This window comes from Conger conger, chromosome 10 (assembly GCF_963514075.1).
Source record: "Conger conger chromosome 10, fConCon1.1, whole genome shotgun sequence".
In the NCBI taxonomy this organism is placed as follows: Eukaryota; Metazoa; Chordata; class Actinopteri; order Anguilliformes; family Congridae; genus Conger; species Conger conger.
Window position 1 is genome coordinate 51,718,140 of NC_083769.1, and position 19,360 is coordinate 51,737,499.

Sequence of the window (19,360 nt, forward strand, 5' to 3'; positions counted from 1 at the left end):
GCGCATAGCGCATGTTGTGGTTTAGCCTGGTTCGGTGCTATAGCGCATGTTGTGGTTTAGCCTGGTTCGGTGCTATAGCGCATGTTGTGGTTTAGCCTGGTTCAGTGCGATAGCGCATAGCGCATGTTGTGGTTTAGCCTGGTTCAGTGCGATAGCGCATGTTGTGGTTTAGCCTGGTTCAGTGCGATAGCGCATGTTGTGGTTTAGCCTGGTTCAGTGCGATAGCGCATGTTGTGGTTTAGCCTGGTTCAGTGCGATAGCGCATAGCGCATGTTGTGGTTTAGCCTGGTTCAGTGCGATAGCGCATGTTGTGGTTTAGCCTGGTTCAGTGCGATAGCGCATAGCGCATGTTGTGGTTTAGCCTGGTTCAGTGCTATAGCGCATGTTGTGGTTTAGCCTGGTTCAGTGTGATAGCGCATAGCGCATGTTGTGGTTCAGCCTGGTTCAGTGCGATAGCGCATGTTGTGGTTTAGCCTGGTTCAGTGCGATAGCGCATGTTGTGGTTTAGCCTGGTTCAGTGCGATAGCGCATGTTGTGGTTTAGCCTGGTTCAGTGCGATAGCGCATAGCGCATGTTGTGGTTTAGCCTGGTTCAGTGCTATAGCGCATGTTGTGGTTTAGCCTGGTTCAGTGCGATAGCGCATGTTGTGGTTTAGCCTGGTTCAGTGCGATAGCGCATGTTTTGGTTTAGCCTGGTTCAGTGCGATAGTGCATAGCGCATGTTGAGGTTTAGCCTGGTTCAGTGCGATAGCGCATGTTGTGGTTTAGCCTGGTTCAGTGCGATAGCGCATGTTGTGGTTTAGCGTGGTTCAGTGCGATAGCGCATAGCGCATGTTGTGGTTTAGCCTGGTTCAGTGCGATAGCGCATGTTGTGGTTTGTGTTATTAGGACAACACAGCAATACATTGTGGCTGCATCAGAGTCAGATTACATCACTCTCTCTCTCACTCACGCTTAGTGGACGAGCCACATGGGCTACCCTACTGCGCAGTCTCTGGCTCCAGATATTACAACATGGCGCCGCCGGTGAACTTCCCAGCCTTCAAAACACTTTTCATGAGCCAATTGGTTAGTCAGTGGGTGACAGAACAGGGACTCGGCCCCTAAACACAGCAATATCATGTAGTACATATACTGTTGTGGTACTGCTCATGTTTGTGTCTAAAGTGTAGTCTTTGAAATTATAAAGGAAAAAAAAGTATAATTAATTAATACTAGTGTTTGAATGGTATTCATAATATTTTAAAAACATAATTACATATGTGTACATTTTCTGTCTAATATTATATCTTTCCCTTATTTTCATTTTCATGTATTTTTGCTGCTGTGATGTCTAATGTGTGTGTGTGTGTGTGTATTAAAGTGTATTTTAATCAGAACACTTCTCAGTTGTCCATTCATTTGATTTATTTGTTTATTTAACCTTTATTTAAGCAGGGCAGTCACACTGAGACTGAGCCCTGGAGCCTGCCTGTGCTTTAGTGAAAACCACATCACTCTGCCTTTAACACCTCCTTCCTGTTTCCATGGAGACCAAATGGCCAATCGTCTGTCAGTGCTGTGGACTGTACCACAGGCTCTGGAGCAGAGGGGTGTGTGTGCCTGGGCTGTGCGCCGATGGCAGGTGTGAAGCAGTGTGGGGTGTGCTTTCGCTGTACGGGGAGAACAGGGCTGTGCTGAGCTGTGTGTGACACTGCGGCTCGAACCCGCTGCCCTCAGCGTGTGTGTGTGTGTGTGTGTGATGCTGCTTACATCACCGGCAGCTGACTGCGTGCTGTGCCATTGAGCGAGAGTTTGAATGAGCGGGACACGCGTGTGAGTGTGAGCGTCTGTGTGTGTGTGAGCGAGCACTGGCTGTGCCAATCGTTGCCCTGTCGTCTCTGAGACTCCTGCCCTGCTCAGTGCTGACCCAGGCTCCTCAGCGATGGACCACAGGCAATGCCGTCCGTGAGTACAGGCGTGTTTATGTGTGCGGTGGGGGGGCAGGGTGGGCAGGGAGGGTGGGGGCTGTTTGCTGGGGGGGGGGGGGGGTGGAGAGGGTTAATGTTGCAGTGTCTTTTAGTGCTGTGCGCATCTCTGTTACACTGTGTGTGCGTGCCTGCGTGAGCAGGATGCCTTCTTGGGGATATAGCGTTGGGAAAGCGTTGTGGATGTATCTGTTTGCATTTAAAGTATTTGTACCGAGTGAAATGGCTGGCTGTAAAATAGTGAAATGCCATTCGTACTGCAGCAAAATATTGCAGATCAGTTCCAGAATACATCCGGAATCCGGTGTACATGTGTATTTCTGTGTGTGCGTGTTTATGCACGTGTCCACGCATGTGTGCATTTCTGTGTGTCCATATACATGTTTGTGTGCATGCATGCATCTGTGTGCACGTGCGTGTGTGTTTTCTATGTGTATGTATGTGTGTGTGTGTGTGCGCATGTGTGTGCAGGTGTGTGCATGCGTGTGTGTGTGGTAGTGTGTGCGTGTGTGCGTGTGTGTGTGTGTGCGTGCGTGCGTGCGTGTGGCTGTGTGTGTGTGTGTGTGTGGTACAGTAGTTCCCACAGTGTGCAGTACTGGCACAAATTATGGAAACACTGCATTTGTAAACAGTTTGACGATATAATATATTAATGCAATATTTGCCATTTATTTCAAATTGCTGATGGTCACATAATGCCATTAAAATATTTTTTTACAGACAAAAATATCTCAGAGAAGCAACAACAGAAGAAGGGACAAATGTCAATGTTTTAGGATAACTAAACATATTTTAGTTTGCCAGTGTTATCGTTTTCGTAGTTTTGAGTTGTGACAGTGTTGTTTAATACACAACATCTTGATCAGGCCCTAAATATTAATCAGGAATGTGTAGGAATTCTCCTGATATCTATTGGGTTAAATATTATACTTTTATAATATTTATATAATATATAATATTTTGGAAATCTATGTGTATATACATGTCTGCACACCTCACAGAGAATGATGCGTATACATATATACACCCACAGTATTGGGTTATTGTGTGTTATACAGTATTGGGTTATTGTGTGTTATACAGTATTGGGTTATTGTGTGTTATACAGTATTGGGTTACTGTGTGTTGTACAGTATTGGGTTACTGTGTGTTATACAGTATTGGGTTATTGTGTGTTGTACAGTATTGGGTTATTGTGTGTTATACAGTATTGGGTTATTGTGTGTTGTACAGTATTGGGTTATTGTGTGTTATACAGTATTGGGTTATTGTGTGTTGTACAGTATTGGGTTATTGTGTGTTATACAGTATTGGGTTATTGTGTGTTATACAGTATTGGGTTATTGTGTGTTATACAGTATTGGGTTATTGTGTGTTATACAGTATTGGGTTATTGTGTGTTGTACAGTATTGGGTTACTGTGTGTTGTACAGTATTGGGTTACTGTGTGGTGTACAGTATTGGGTTACTGTGTGTTGTACAGTATTGGGTTATTGTGTGTTGTACAGTATTGGGTTATTGTGTGTTGTACAGTATTGGGTTACTGTGTGTTGTACAGTATTGGGTTACTGTGTGGTGTACAGTATTGGGTTACTGTGTGTTGTACAGTATTGGGTTATTGTGTGTTGTACAGTATTGGGTTATTGTGTGTTGTACAGTATTGGGTTATTGTGTGTTATACAGTATTGGGTGACTGTGTGTTGTACAGTATTGGGTTATCGTGTGGTACACATAGCTGGTGTGATTTAGCAGGAATGCTCGTGCTGGTGCTGCTTAGATACATCGCCCCGCCGAGGTTCTGTGCCTCACCCAGGCGATTGCGTAAGAGGGGAACCTGGACGCTTCCCAGCCAATGAGCAGCCAGAGGCCATCTCTGCACTCACCTCAGTGCTGCTGAGATCATGTGACCATTTCAAGGTCAGGTTTGGTGTGGATTGACCCTAGGTGTGACAGTGACAGACTGACCCCTCTACTCAAACCAACATGGAGGCCTGTGTGTGTGTGTGTGTGTCTGCATGCTTGTGTGTGTGGTGCGTGTGTCAGCATGCTTGTGCGTGTGTGTGTGTGTGCGCACGTGTGTAGGCCCATGTGAAATTGTGAATGAATGAGAATCTGAGTGAAATAATGAAAGAGAGTGTAGTGTGTCTGCCTCAGGGTGTTTCTGATTGGTCAATCAGTGCAGTGCAGGGTGAAATGGTACCTGTTCATCTTGATGTTGCAAATGTTTTACCCAGATAAGCATTGTGGGAAGCAGAACCAAAAACAGCAGCTATGCTCTTGGTAAATGAGAGCTGTTAGTTTATTGAACAACAGAAATGGATATTATAGTTTGTATTCGTATGTAGGTCCTGTGAGCCTGCATCAAATTAATTTGTAAACATGGCTCGTTAAGGAAGAATGTGCTTTTGTGTGTTTTGGATATCATAATATACACTTTTGGGTATAATCGGGTATAATAAAAGAAAACATGACAAAGAAAATTTGAAGCTGAAATAAATTATTAGAGGAAAAGCAAAGCTGCATTTAACTTTCAGCTGATTAACCCATCATGTTTCCACAGTAGTATCTGCACATCCAGGTAGTCTGGCTGAAATGGAGAGTGTGTGGCAGGCAGGCAGGCCTGTGCGCGGGGTGGGGACAGGTTGTGCTGTTTGTTACACTAAACGTGGAATTCCACCACATCCCTTTCTCACTCGCCTGCCTGCTACACAGCTGCTGTACAAAGGATCCACAAAGTCCATTTTATCTGGATGACCTGCAAATACTATATGTAGAAAACATCACATTTCAGCTGTCTGCTCTGGCTGAGTGGAAGGATACCTGAATTCAGTTTTTGATTGAACTGCCTCTTTAAGTTTTCACAGGCATGTTAAGTGGGTTGGATAGACTTCTCTGGGAAACGTTATTGGACAGCTGGTGAAAATCTATTTTCCGCACTGCTTGTTTGTGGCTCTTGCCATGTGCCAGCACACGGACGTGTGAATTAGCCTCAGCAGAAGGAAGCCTGGTTCAGGATGTACATATATGGGCAGGTTTGGGAAGTGCATATATGGGCAGGTAGGGGAGTGGCTGGCATGGCAGACTTGCTCTTACCCACAGCCCTAGTTGGGTGGGGCCACACTCCAGTGACCAATTACATGCCATGGAAGGAGTCTTGTGATCTGTATATATTTCATGTCAAAATGCTTATCTCTGACAGAAAATGTGTACAGTATATTTTCACTCATCCCAAAGGTATCTGTGGAATTTCTTGAAACAGTGGCTACTGTCCATTTTCCCATTACAGCCTTTTATAGAAGTTTTATAGAAGGCTGTCTGTCTTCAAAACATTATCAACAGTGTAAATAAGAATACGCTTATGCAGCAATGTCACTCTGGTTTCTGCCCAAAATGCAGAACTGAAACTGCCTTGCAAAAATAGAAAATTACCTGCTAATGAATGCTGACTTGAATACATTTGTATTTTAGTTATTTTAATAATATCATCTTAATCCATTACTTGAAAACTTAATTGGGTCCTGCTGGAAATCTACTGAGTACCAATCTCTCTTGTATGATGGTTTTCAGTGTCATGTCCCCTCCAGGGCATCTGTTACCTCTGGAGTCCCTCAGGGCTCCATATTGGGGCCAGTTTTATTCTCTTTTATGCCTCCTGGTTAAATTATCTGGAAGCATTACTTCCACATTCTTTGCTAATTATATAGAATCATATTTACCTGTAAAGCCTGGTGATGTAAGTAAAATGTATATTTTTTGTGAATATTAATGGTTTTATTTTGGATGACTACCTTTTTTTTTTTTTGAGGGATTGCTGAATCTGCAGCATTGAATATGAAATACATGTGAATCGTTAAGCAGTGTCAGTGCTGCGGATGGTCTGAATGACTGACTGTGTGCTTTCAGGGAGGAGGGCAGGGATCTGGACTGTGAAATGGGCATGTCTCTAGCTGCCTCCGGGTTCGATCATGGTCATGCGAGTCATGTGCCCACCCTTGGCTCCGCCTCCAGCTCGGAATGCTTGGAGGCCCCCCTGTATGATCATTCGGCGTTACCTGGGCAACAGCGGCCCAGGCGACCAAAGCTGCAGCACTCTCAGTCTATCCTGCGCAAACAGGCAGAGGAAGAGGCCATCAAACGCTCCCACTGCCTCTCAGAGAGCTACGAGCTTTCCACCGAATTGCAAGACAAACAGGTGTGTGTATGTATGCATTTGTGCGTGTGCGTGTGTGTGACTCCAGTGCCTTGTAACCCCAGTCTACTGTGCTGTGCTCTTGTTCAGGTGGAGATGTTGGAACGTAAATATGGCGGCCGGTTCGTGGCTCGGAATGCGGCCTGCACCATCCAGACGGCCTTCCGCCAGTACCAAATGAACAAGAACTTTGAGCGTCTGCGCAGCTGCATGTCAGAGAGCCGCATGCGCCGCATCGTTCTGGCCAACATGCGCATGCACTTCTGCCCCGAGGGCAGCCAGGGCCCCCCAGGGGACCGGCTGGGCAGCCCGGCCCTGCACAGGCAGCCCAGCGACAGCTTCACTGAGCTGGAGGACGTCTTCTCCAAGCAGGTCAAGTCATTGGCCGAGTCGATCGATGATGCCCTGAGCTGTCCAATCCTGCGCAGGGAGGGGGTCCCAGGTGTCCTAGGGAGGGAAGCAGCCGGACAGGTGAAGCAGAGAGCATCCTACAGCGATGTGACCATGCCCTACAGCGACGTGACCATGCCCTACAGTGACGTGACTATGTTCATTGACGAGGAGGACACTCCACCCCCCGGCCACTCGGTCAGCCCCTCCCCTGATCTCTGGACACCTGGCACCCCCCCGCTGGCCCACCACGCCCCCCCCCTGGGGCCCCGCTCGCTGGACCCCAGCGATCGCCCTCGCCGAGGGTCTGCAAAGAGGCAGGGGGCCCCTAAGCACAGAGGGCCGGCCTCGGGCGTGTGTGGGGCAGAGGACCGCCCCCCGGGCGTGTGTGGGGCAGAGGACCGCCCCCAGGGCGTGTGTGGGGAGGAGGACCGCCCCCCGGGCCTGCTGCAGCTCCGCCCCACTCAGCAGAGCCGGCCTGAGTCGGACCTCTCTGACGGAGACGACAGTCTCAACAGCACCTCCAACTCAAACGACACCATCAACTGCAGCTCGGAGGGCTCCTCCCGCGACAGCGCCAGAGAGAAGATCCTCACCCAGCAGAGCTACCAGAAAGAGACGCGCAACAGCTGCGACTCTCCTGCATTCAGCAATGACTTCATCCGCAAGCGACACTACCGGATCGGGCTGAATCTCTTCAACAAGTACGAAACCACTGCCCACCTGCAGATGCACCTATAGCCGATAAGGGTCTGTTAACAGCTATAACTGCAGATTCTGTTATTGGATAAAACTGCAGTCTCTTAACGTAATGTAATGTAATGTTAACAGCTATAACCAACTTATATTATAGACCCTATGTGTAAGATTTTATTAAAGTTTTTCATGCCAAAAACAGCAATAAATTAATTTGTAACACAAAAGCCTTGTGTAAACATGTTATACTTGCATGTAGCATGTAGTGTATATACACGCATCTCATATATAGTGTATATCATGTTGTGTAGAAGGTGATGGTGGGCTTGGATTAGTGTATATCACATTGTGTAGAAGGTGGTGGTGGGTTTGGATTAGTGTATATCATGTTGTGTAGAAGGTGATGGAGGGTTTGGGTTAGTGTATATCATGTTGTGTAGAAGGTGATGGAGGGTTTGGGTTAGTGTATATCATGTTGTGTAGAAGGTGATGGTGGGTTTGGGTTAGTGTATATCATGTTGTGTAGAAGGTGATGGTGGGTTTGGGTTAGTGTATATCATGTTGTATGGAAAGTGATGGTGGGTTTGTTCGTAACTCTCAGGAAGCCAGAAAAGGGAATCCAGTACCTGACAGAAAGAGGTTTTATTCCTGACACACCTGTGGGCGTGGCTCACTTCCTGCTGCAGCGGAAGGGGCTCAGTCGGCAGATGATTGGAGAGTTTCTGGGTAACCGACAAAAACAGTTCAACAGAGATGTTCTGGAGTGAGTATTTCATGATATTAATACTTTCAGTTTTGTCTTTAGTATGCCCCTGCCCCTGTCTTTCTCTATTTGTGCCCAGGCCTCCTTCTCTCTGTACCCCTCTGTATCCTTCTATTTGTACCCCTCTATATCCCTCTCTGTACCCTTCTATAGTCCTCTCTCTGTACCCCTCTATATCCCTCTCTGTACCCCTCTATATCCCTCTCTGTACCCCTCTATATCTCTCTCTGTACCCCTGTATATCTCTCTCTGTACCCCTCTATAGTCCTCTCTCTGTACCCCTCTATATCCCTCTCTGTACCTCTCTGTCCTCTCTCTCCTTGGCTGCTGTCAGACATGCTTCATTAACAGCAGCTTTGTGTTCCGGTCTTCTTTATGATACCTGCAAAGCATCGCTTTCTCTCTAATGAATCAACGCAACTGTGCTGGGTGTGTGTGTGTGTGTGTGTGTGTGTCTGTGTTGTGTGTGTGTGTGTGTTAGCCATGTCTGTGCTGAGTATGTGTGTTAGCCATGTCTGTGCTGAGTGTGTTTGTGTGTATGTGTGTGTGTGTTAGCTATGACGGTGCTGAGTGTGTGTGTGTTAGCCATGGCTGTGCTGGGGGTGTGTGTGTGTGTGTGTGTGTGCGTGTGTGTTAGCCATGACTGTGCTGAGTGTGTGTGTGTGTGTGTTAGCTATGACTGTGCTGAGTGTGTGTGTGTTAGACATGACTGTGCTGGGTGTGTGTGTGTGTGTGTGTGTGTGTTAGCCATGACTGTGCTGAGTGTGTGTGTGTTAGCCATGTCTGTGCTGAGTGTGTGTGTGTTAGCCATGTCTGTGCTGAGTGTGTGTGTGTTAGCCATGACTGTGCTGGGTGTGTGTGTGTGTGTGTATGTGTTAGCCATGACTGTGCTGGGTGTGTGTGTGTGTGTGTGTATGTGTTAGCCATGTCTGTGCTGAGTGTGTATGTGTTAGCCATGACTGTGCTTAGTGTGCGTGTGTTAGCCATGTCTATGCTGAGTGTGTCTGTGTGTGTGTGTGTGTTAACTATGACTGTGCTGAGTGTGTGTGTGTTAGCCATGTCTGTGCTGTGTGTGTTAGCCATGACTGTGCTGGGTATGTGTGTGTGTTAGCCATGACTGTGCTGGGTGTGTGTGTGTGTGTGTGTGTGTGTGTGTGTGTGTGTGTGTGTGTGTGTGTTAGCCATGACTGTGCTTAGTGTGTGTATGTTAGCCATGTCTGTGCTGAGTGTGTATGTTAGCCATCTCCCTATGTTAGCATTGACTGTGCTGGGTGTGTGCCTGTTTGTATTGACTGTGCTGGGTGTGTGCCTGTTTGTATTGACTGTGCTGGGTGTGTGCCTGTTTGTATTGACTGTGCTGGGTGTTTTGGCAGCTGTGTTGTGGATCAGATGGATTTCTCTGTGATGGAGCTCGATGAGGCTTTGAGAAAATTCCAGTCTCAGATCAAGGTGCAGGGAGAAGCACAGAAAGTGGAGAGACTCATTGAGGCTTTCAGGTGAGAGAGATCAGAACACAGTGTTCGGTATTACACCACACACTACTACTATTCCAGCATCTCCTGCACATGCTATACCAGTGCCTGAAATGAGCCGTTCATGATCAAGAACCTACATTTATTCTGTATTAAAGCAGCTCTGCGAAGAAGAGGCTGAAATTCATCCACAGCGACGTGAAAGACTGAGATCAAATTGTAGGAATCATTTGGTTGCAGTTATTGCAACTAAAATTGGTGCAGCCAGTTATTAAGGTTAAAGGGGCAGTTACATTTTCACATGGGTGTTTCATAACTAATCCGTTAAATAAATGAAATAATAACTTCAAAAAATTATATTGTCTAAAAATCTGGAGCCATTGTGACAAATATGCAATAATAGAGGAAATCAAGAAGGGGACAAATACTTTTTTTACGGCACAGTACCATAATCAAATTATAAACACATAGTACTGTACAATCATATTCTGTACAGTACTATACACCATATTCTTTATGAATGCACATGTTCCTTTACCATCATCACATAAACACTTGCACTACGATGCCATCATATATTATAAATACACAACTGCACCATTGTGTATTATAGCACATACACCAAACACATAATCACCCTTTTATACTGAAATGTTGGTTCCATAAGTTTTGTCTGTGTTCATTGCACATAGATGTGACCATGCCGGTGATTTCTCACTGTATGGTGGTGTCATTCCCGCTTGTCTGTGCTCTGCTTCCAGTCAACGCTACTGCATGTGTAACCCAGGAGTCGTCCGCCAGTTCAGGAATCCAGACACTATCTTCATCCTGGCCTTCGCCATCATCCTCCTGAACACAGATATGTACAGCCCCAACGTCAAACCTGAGAGGAAGATGAAGCACCAAGACTTCATCAAGAACCTGCGGGGTACGTGTGTGTGTGTGTGTGTGTGTGTGTGCGTGTGCATGTGTATGTGCATGTGTATGTATGTGTGCGTGTGTGTATCTGTGTGTATGCGTGTGTGTATCTGTGTGTATCTGGGTGATATGTATGTGTGTGTGTATGTGTATGTATGTGTGCGTGTGTGTATCTGTGTGTATCTGGGTGATATGTATGTGTGTGTGTATATATGTGTATGTGTGTGTATGTGCATGTGTATGTGTATGTATGTGTGCGTGTGTGTATCTGTGTGTATGCGTGTGTGTATCTGGGTGATATGTATGTGTGTGTGTATCTGTGTATATGTGTGTGATATTTACGTGTGTGTGTATGTATGTATGTGTGTATGTACAGTACTGTGCAGAAGTCGTAGGCACCCTAGACATTATATATATAGTCAGGTCCATAAATATTGGAACATCGACACAATTCTCCTCTTTTTGGCTCTATACACCACCACAATGGATTTGAAATGAAACAAACAAGATATGCTTTAACTGCAGACTTTCAGCTTTAATTTAAGCTTTTACATCCAAATCAGGTGAACGGTGTAGGAATTACAACAGTTTGTTTATGTGCCTCACACTTTTTAAGGGACCAAAAGTAATGGGACAATTGGCTGCTCAGCTGTTCCATGGCCAGGTGTGTGTTATTCCCTCATCATCTCATTTACAAGGAGCAGATAAAAGGTCTAGAGTTAATTTCAAGTGTGCTATTTGCATTTGGAATCTGTTGCTGTCAACTCTCAATATGAGATCCAAAGAGCTGTCACTATCAGTGAAGCAAGCCATCGTTAGGCTGAAAAATTAAAACATCCCATCAGAGAGATAGCAAAAACATTAGGTGTGGCCAAATCAACTGTTTGGAACATTCTTAAAAAGAAAGTACGCACCGGTGAGCTCAGCAACACCAAAAGACCCGGAAGACCACGGAAAACAACTGTGGTGGATGACAGAAGAATTCTTTCCCTGGTGAAGAAAAACCCCTTCACAACAGTTGGCCAGATCAAGAACACTCTCCAGGATATAGGTGTATGTGTGTCATAGTCAACAATCAAGAGAAGACTTCACCAGAGTGAATACAGAGGGTTCACCACAAGATGTAAACCATTGGTGAGCCTCAAAAACAGGTTTAGAGATTAGAGTTTGCCAAACAACATCTAAAAAAGCCTTTACAGTTCTGGAACAACATCCTATGGACAGATGAGACAAAGATCAACTTGTACCAGAATGATGGAAAGAGAAGAGTATGGAGAAGGAAAGGAACTGCTCATGATCCAAAACATACCACCTCATCAGTGAAGCATGGTGGTGGTAGTGTCATGGCGTGGGCATGTATGGCTGCCAATGGAACTGGTTCCCTTGTATTTATTGATGATGTGACTGCTGAAAAAAGCAGCAGGATGAATTCTGAAGTGTTTCGGGCAATTTTATCTGCTCATATTCAGCCAAAAGCTTCAGAACTCATTGGACGGCACTTCACAGTGCAGATGGACAATGACCCGAAGCATACTGCGAAAGCAACCAAAGAGTTTTTTAAGGCAAAGAAGTGGAATGTTATGCAATGGCCAAGTCAATCACCTGACCTGAATCCGATTGAACACTTGCTGAAGACAAAACTGAAGGGAAAATGCCCCAAGAACAAGCTGGAACTGAAGACAGTTGCAGTCGAGGCCTGGCAGAGCATCACCAGGGATGAAACCCAGCGTCTGGTGATGACTATCTAATGCCCCTGATGACTGCTAATACCTCTCCTCATCTGGATCTCTCCATTTCCCTCGGGGATACCACACTCACGCCGTCACCCAGTGCAAGGAAGCTCGGCGTGGTGATGGACAGCAGACTGTCCCTTTCCGATAACATTGCGGCAGTGACCCGGTCTTGCAGGTTCTTCCTATACACCATACGGAGAATCCGCCCCTTTCTCACCCCCTACTCGACTCAGCTCCTGGTCCAAGCGATGGTTCTATCCCGCCTGGACTACTGCAATTCCCTCTTGGCTGGCCTCCCAGCGTCCGCCATCAGACCCCTCCAACTTATCCAGAATGCAGCAGCTCGTCTGGTCTTCAACCTTCCCAAATACTCACACGTCACACCCCTGCTTACTTCCCTCCACTGGCTGCCTGTCATGGCTCGCATCAAATTCAAAACATTGGTGCTAGCCTTCCAAGCAGTTAAGGGGTCTTCCCCAGCTTACCTACAAAAAATCATCAGACCCTACACCCCTGCCAGACCTCTTCGTTTAGCCTCCACAGGCCGCTTGGCACCTCCCCCTCTCCGAACCTCCACCTCACGCTCACGACTACTGTCTGTTCTGGCTCCACGGTGGTGGAACGAACTCCCCGTTGAGGTCAGAACTGTAGAATCTCTCCCCACCTTCAAGCGCAAGCTGAAGACACACCTCTTCAAGCAGCACCTCTCCCCATCCCTCCCTACCTCCCTGTGAACCTGTGAATTGTTGTCTCTGTGACTTGCTTTGTGTATCGGTATTTTTAGTTGGCTAGGTAAGCAGTGATTGGATAGTTAACTTTGGTCACTTTTGCTGTTATAAAAAAAAAAAAAATTGGCCCTCGTCCTTATCTTTGTTGTACAGGTAGCAGTTGAAATTGTACTTCCCTCTCGGGTCTTTCAGCGAACTTATCCCTGGTTATGGGTATGCACTTTGTTGTACGTCGCTCTGGATAAGAGCGTCTGCCAAATGCCAATAATATGCCAGCAAATATTAATTTTCCAAACACATTACTGTAAGCAATTGACTACTTTTTACATAAAAACTTGATCAAGGCTGTCTGAGATCAGAAGCAAGGAGCCAACCAAAGCCTGCAGAAGAACTGTAGCAAGTATGTATGTTTGTGTATGTGTGTGTCTGTGTGTGTGTGTGTGTGTGTGTGTGTGTGTGTGTGTATCTGGGTGTATACTGTATGTGTGTATCTGTGTGTGCGTGTATCTGATAAAAGCCCTGTGTTCAATATAGCATCAAACCAGATTTGTGTGTATTCTCTTCATGAGACGTATACATACCTTGGACATAAGTTTTACATAGCTGGTGAATGGAAGGAGCAGGTTAATGACATCATTTCTGAGTTTACTGCTAGGCTAGATTTGATTGACATTCCCCCATTACCACTGATTATGAAGTTAGAGGCAATTGGTCAGGTGACTCTGTCTAAAACTCAACATCTTTGATGTGTGTAATGAGATAGATTATTGCCCCAGTCCGAGGTGGGATTTTAACCCTGGCCTCTCACTCGTCCAAAAATCGCTGCATCAAAATCGGCGCTAGCCAAGGGCAATGACGTTATTTTGAATTTGAGAGTTACGTTATCAGGGAGCGTTGTCACGGTAATCTGATACGAGCCTCCGCTTTCACTGCACTGTGCTTACTAGCGAACTAGCCGACCTAACCCTGCTACACAAGCAACATATTAAGAGATCTGACTAATTATTTTCCACACATTATTAAATTACATTACATTATTGGCATTTGGCAGACGCTCTTATCCAGAGCGACGTACAACAAAGTGCAGACCCATAACCAGGGATAAGTGCGCTGAAAGACCCAACAGGGGGGAGTGTTGGGAGTGTCAAATGTGGGATGGATCTACACTGCTACATAGCTCTCCCATCTCTTAAATATGCTGAACAGTGACCAAACAGTAAGAGAGCCTGCTAGAGCTTCATTGTTTTTGGACATGAGGCATTGCAGGGTTCCTCTCGCCAGCGAGTCTGACCCAGTGAGTCTGACCCAGGGGGAAACCCAATGGTGAAATAGACACGCTCTGCTGGCTTTGGGGTCTGGTCAGACTGTGTTCGGACAGGAGTAACTCTGGCATGGCTACGAGCTAACTCGTTACAGTGTCAGAGGATATTATCACTGACCAGCTCATAAGTGTAAGAGCAACTGTTAGGCTGTACATTTGATTTCAGCCTAGAAGAGGCCTTCCTCATTAAGGCACTGAAGTACCAACGCTTGGTGTCAGCCTTTGAACACCTTGGTTAAAAGTGTAAAATTCTAGTATTTTTATTTGGTAGCCTTGGACTAGTGGTAAGGGGTCTGTAACTGGCAGGATTTTTTCTTTATTATTCTGTACTGTGTGTCTGTAGTGTCCATGTCATTATTCTGTACTGTGTGTCTGTAGTGTCCATGTCATTATTCTGTACTGTGTGTCTGTAGTGTCCATGTCATTATTCTGTACTGTGTGTCTGTAGTGTCCATGTCATTATTCTGTACTGTGTGTCTATAGTATCCATGTCATTATTCTGTACTGTGTGTCTGTAGTGTCCATGTCATTATTCTGTACTGTGTGTCTGTAGTGTCCATGTCATTATTCTGTACTGTGTGTCTGTAATTTCCATGTCTTTGTTCTGTACTGTGTGTCTATATTGTCCATGGCATCATTCTGTACTGTGTGTCTATAGTGTTTATGTCCTTTATTGTTACTTTGGCATGTGGACATGAATGAACATATTAAAATGCGTGTGTGTTCATTCATCTGTTTGTTCATTCATTAATTTGCTTGTGTGTGTGTGTGTGTGTGTGTGTGTGTGTGCGTGCGCTCATTGTAGGAATTTGATCCTTTGTGAAGTAAGCCAGGGCAATTACAATACAGTGTTGTAGAGGCACCAGGTTTATGTAATGTAATGTAATGTTTATACCCCTTTTCCAGAACAAAATGTGCAAATACTTTGATCAGTTCATCTCTCCAGTAGGTCTCTTATCCTGGCATGCCAGGCAGAGCTGCTGACATGTGTGTGTTTTAGCCGTGTCTGTGCTGTGTGCGTGTGCAGTTCAACAGAGATGTTATGGAGTGAGTATTTTATAATATTAATACTTACAGTTCTGTCTTTAGTATGCCCCTGCCGTTCTCTATTTCTGCCCAGACCTCCTTCTCCATGTACCTGTGTGTGTGTCAGCCATTCGAAAAGCTTCCGCTGCAGAGTGTGGGAAGGCAGGGTGGTGCACTGATCTGGGGTCAGCCAGTCGAAGCAGTTCCACTGCAGAGGGTTTGGGAGGGAGGAGGGAGCAGGTTTGGATGATTCAGGAGAGAGGGAGTTGTCAGCAGCACTATTATCGTGGCATGCCAGGCAGAGCTGCTGAAAGGAGCTTGTTTCTCTCAGGAGTGGACGATGGGCAGGACATCCCCGCGGAGATGCTGAGCGGGATCTACCAGCGGATCCGGGTGGAGGAGCTGAAGACCAATGAGGACCATGTGTCTCAGGTGCAAAAGGTGGAGAAACTGATCGTGGGAAAAAAACCGGTGAGACTCCCTCCCACCTTTCCTGAATGCGCACCTGGCTGTGTTCTGTCTGACTAACGCACTGTCTCTCTTTTGCAGATTGGATCCTTGCACCATGGCCTGGGATGTGTGAGTAGTCTGTCTGTTCTGCAGGTTGTGTTAAAGCTAAATGGAGCCTGTTTGTTTGGTTGAAGGTGGTGTTATAGCTAAAAGGAGCCTGTTTGTTTGGTTGCAGGTCATGTTTAAGCTAAAAGGAGCTGGTTTGTGTGGTTGCAGGTCGTGTTATAACATTACCAAAAGGAGCCTGTTTGTGTGGTTGCAGGTTGTGTTATAGCTAAAAGGAGGTGGTTTGTGTGGTTGCAGGTCGTGTTTAAGCTAAAAGGAGCTGGTTTGTGTGATTGCAGGTCGTGTTTAAGCTTAAAGGAGCTGGTTTTTGCGGTTGCAGGTCTTGTCCCAGCCGCACCGTAGGCTGGTGTGCTATTGCCGACTGTTTGAAGTTCCCGACTCAAACCGCCCCCAGAAGCTGGGCCTGCACCAGCGAGAGATTTTCCTCTTCAATGACCTGCTAGTGGTACGAGCTGCCTGCCCCAACGATCCCAGTTCAGTTACAGCACAACTCCCCACCAACTGCCCTTCCACACTGCACTCAAACTGATCCCAGTACAGTGATTTAATCCTCTGTTATATTAATCTGGGTGCCAATTGTTTCTCTGTCCTGCATTCAGGTGACAAAGATTTTCCAGAAGAAAAAGAACTCAGTGACGTACAGTTTGAGACAGTCCTTCCCCCTGTATGGCATGCAGGTGGCGCTGTTTGACAACCAGTGTAAGACTGCGCACTGCCCTCTGTGCCACATATATACATACTGTACCCCAGTATCAGACACCCTGTACCCCAGTATCACACCCCTGTACCCCAGGATCAGACACCCTGTATCCCAGTATCACAGCCCTGTACTGGGCTAGTAACCGCTAGGTTGCAGGTTTGATTCCTTGGTGGGGCATAGTCGTGTAGAACCCAGTCCTTAACCCAAAGTGCTTCAGTCTATATCCAGCTGTATAAGTCACTCTGGAAAATATGCAGAATACCTTAAAGTAAGTGCACACCTGTGTGGTAAGCAATGTTTGCCGTTTTGCAGATTATGCTCATGGAATCCGGCTGACGTCAGCCATGCCAGGTGCCGACCTGAAGGTCTTGATCAGCTTCAATGCACCGAACCCTCAGGACCGCAAGCGCTTCAGCAGCGACCTGCGGGAGTCCACCGCAGAGGTGCAGGAGATGGAGAAATACAGAATAGAGTGTGAGTTACCCTGTCTGTAACCCTAGCCCCCATCTGTAACCCTGCCCCTGTCTGTAACCCTAACCCCCGTCTGTAACCCTGCCCCTGTCTGTAACCCTAACCCCCGTCTGTAACCCTGCCCCTGTCTGTAACCCTAACCCCCGTCTGTAACCGTAACACCGTCTGTAACCCTGCCCCTGTCTGTAACCCTAACCCCCGTCTGTAACCGTAACACCGTCTGTAACCCTGCCCCCGTCTGTAACCATAACCCCCTCTGTAACCCTGCCCCCCACAAGTGTGTGTGTGTGTGTGTGTGTGTGTGTGTGGTAAGTGAGTGTAGTGTGTGTGAGTGTGTGTGTGGTAAGTGAGTGTAATGTGTGTGAGTGTGTGGTGAGTGTAATGTGTGTGAGTGTGTGTGTGGTAAGTGAGTGTAATGTGTGTGTGAGTGTGTGGTAAGTGAGTGTAATGTGTGTGTGAGTGTGTGGTAAGTGAGTGTAATGTGTGTGAGTGTGTGGTAAGTGAGTGTAATGTGTGTGTGAGTGTGTGGTAAGTGAGTGTAATGTGTGTGTGTGGTAAGTGAGTGTAATGTGTGTGAGTGTGTGGTAAGTGAGTGTAATAAGCCCCTCCAGCTGGTCCAGAATGCTGCAGCCCGCCTGATCACCAGTCAGCCCAGGTCGGCTCATGTCACCCCACTCCTCATTGGCCTCCACTGGCTTCCTATTGCCACACACATCCGATTCAAGGCCCTAGTGTTGGCATTTCAGGCTGCTAAGGGGACTGCCCCACCTTACATACAATCCTTGATCACTCCCTACTCCCCAGCTAGACCACTCCGGTCTGCTAGCTCTGGTCGCCTTATGGTTCCCTCTCTACGTGCACCTGGCGGTCGAGCTGCATGTTCATGCCTGTTTTCCATTCTGGTTCCTCAGTGGTGGAATGACTTGCCTACCACTGTCAGGACAGCAGAATCCCTCCCCTATTTCGACGCAGACTCAAAACACACCTTTTCAAACTCTACCTTAGTCCTCCCTCCTGATTTCCCCGCCCCCCCCTTTCTGATATCGCTATCCTCCTTGTCTAACCCAAAAAAAAAAGTGCACTTATGATGACTATATGTTTAGAACAGCATTCCATGTGTATTTTCCTAGTTATGGATGTGATGCTTTGACTTGTGGAAGAACCTATGCACTTGTAAGTCGCTTTGGATTAAAAGCGTCTGCCAAATGACTAAAATGTAAATGTAAATGTAAATGTAATGTGTGTGAGTGTGTGTGGTAAGTGAGTGTAATGTCTGTGTGTGTGTCTGTGTGTGTGTGGTAAGTGAGTGTAATGTGTGTGTGTGTGTGGTCAGTGAGTGTAATGTGTGTGTGTGAGTGTGTGTGGTAAGTGAGTGTAATGTGTGTGTGTGTGTGTGTGAGTGTGAGTGTGTGTGGTAAGTGAGTGTAATGTGTGTGTGTGTGTGTGGTAAGTGAGTGTAATGTGTGTGAGTGTGTGTGGTAAGTGAGTGTATTGTGTGTGTGTGTGTGTGTGAGTGTGTGTGGTAAGTGAGTGTAATGTGTGTGAGTGTGTGTGGTAAGTGAGTGTAATGTGTGTGTGTGAGTGTGTGTGGTAAGTGAGTGTAATGTGTGTGTGAGTGTGTGTGGTAAGTGAGTGTAATGTGTGTGTGTGTGAGTGTGTGTGGTAAGTGAGTGTAATGTGTGTGTGAGTGTGTGTGGTAAGTGAGTGTATTGTGTGTGTGTGTGTGTGTGTGAGTGTGTGTGGTAAGTGAGTGTAATGTGTGTGTGAGTGTGTGTGGTAAGTGAGTGTAATGTGTGTGTGTCTGTGTGCAGCGGAGCTGGAGAAACAGAAGGGTGTGGTCCGGCCCATGGCTCAGGGTGGCGGCCTGAGGAAGGAGGGAGGGGCCGGGAACCTGGGGCGTGGCAGTCTGGACGACACCTATGCCATGGGGGAGGGCTAAAGAGGAGCACGCTCAGTAGCTCTCTAAGAGATCTCTCTGACACAGGTGAGGTCAAAGGTCAGACATGTGTGGTGGTGCAGCATCCAACAGACCAAGGCTTATATCTACATGTGAGAGAAACACAGGAAAATGATGCTTGGTATTTTTGACTGGGTAGAGAGAACTGACCATGCAGTCAAGGTCTTTAGCGTGCTATTAGTGCACACTGTTTGTCTTTAGTGTGCTACTGGTGCAGACATCAATGGCTCCACCTTCTTGTTTTCCACAGGTGGACATCATTAGTGGACTACGGAGACATCTTCCCTCACGGTTCCACCTGCTCACAGATACCGCTCCCCCAAACCCTATACCTCACACCCTAGAACCCCACCCCTAAACCCTGTACCCCACACCCTGCAGCACCCCTCAAACCCTGTACCCACACCTTACAACTAACACCCCCAAACCCTGTACCCTACACCTTACAACTGAT

General features: G+C 46.6%; 1 protein-coding gene across 1 annotated transcript; it reads left to right on the forward strand.

Moving 5' to 3' along the window:
- The first annotated feature begins 1,629 nt into the window (after positions 1-1,629).
- On the forward strand, positions 1,630-19,360 carry LOC133139396 (IQ motif and SEC7 domain-containing protein 1-like). The gene is made up of 13 exons (XM_061258909.1): positions 1,630-1,946; positions 5,870-6,158; positions 6,246-7,249; positions 7,843-8,004; positions 9,378-9,500; positions 10,238-10,404; positions 15,534-15,673; positions 15,752-15,781; positions 16,098-16,223; positions 16,378-16,477; positions 16,791-16,952; positions 18,761-18,933; positions 19,157-19,360. Exons 1-12 carry the CDS (start codon positions 1,924-1,926, stop codon positions 18,886-18,888), a joined length of 2,454 nt encoding a protein of 817 aa, XP_061114893.1. The 5' UTR covers positions 1,630-1,923; the 3' UTR covers positions 18,889-18,933; positions 19,157-19,360.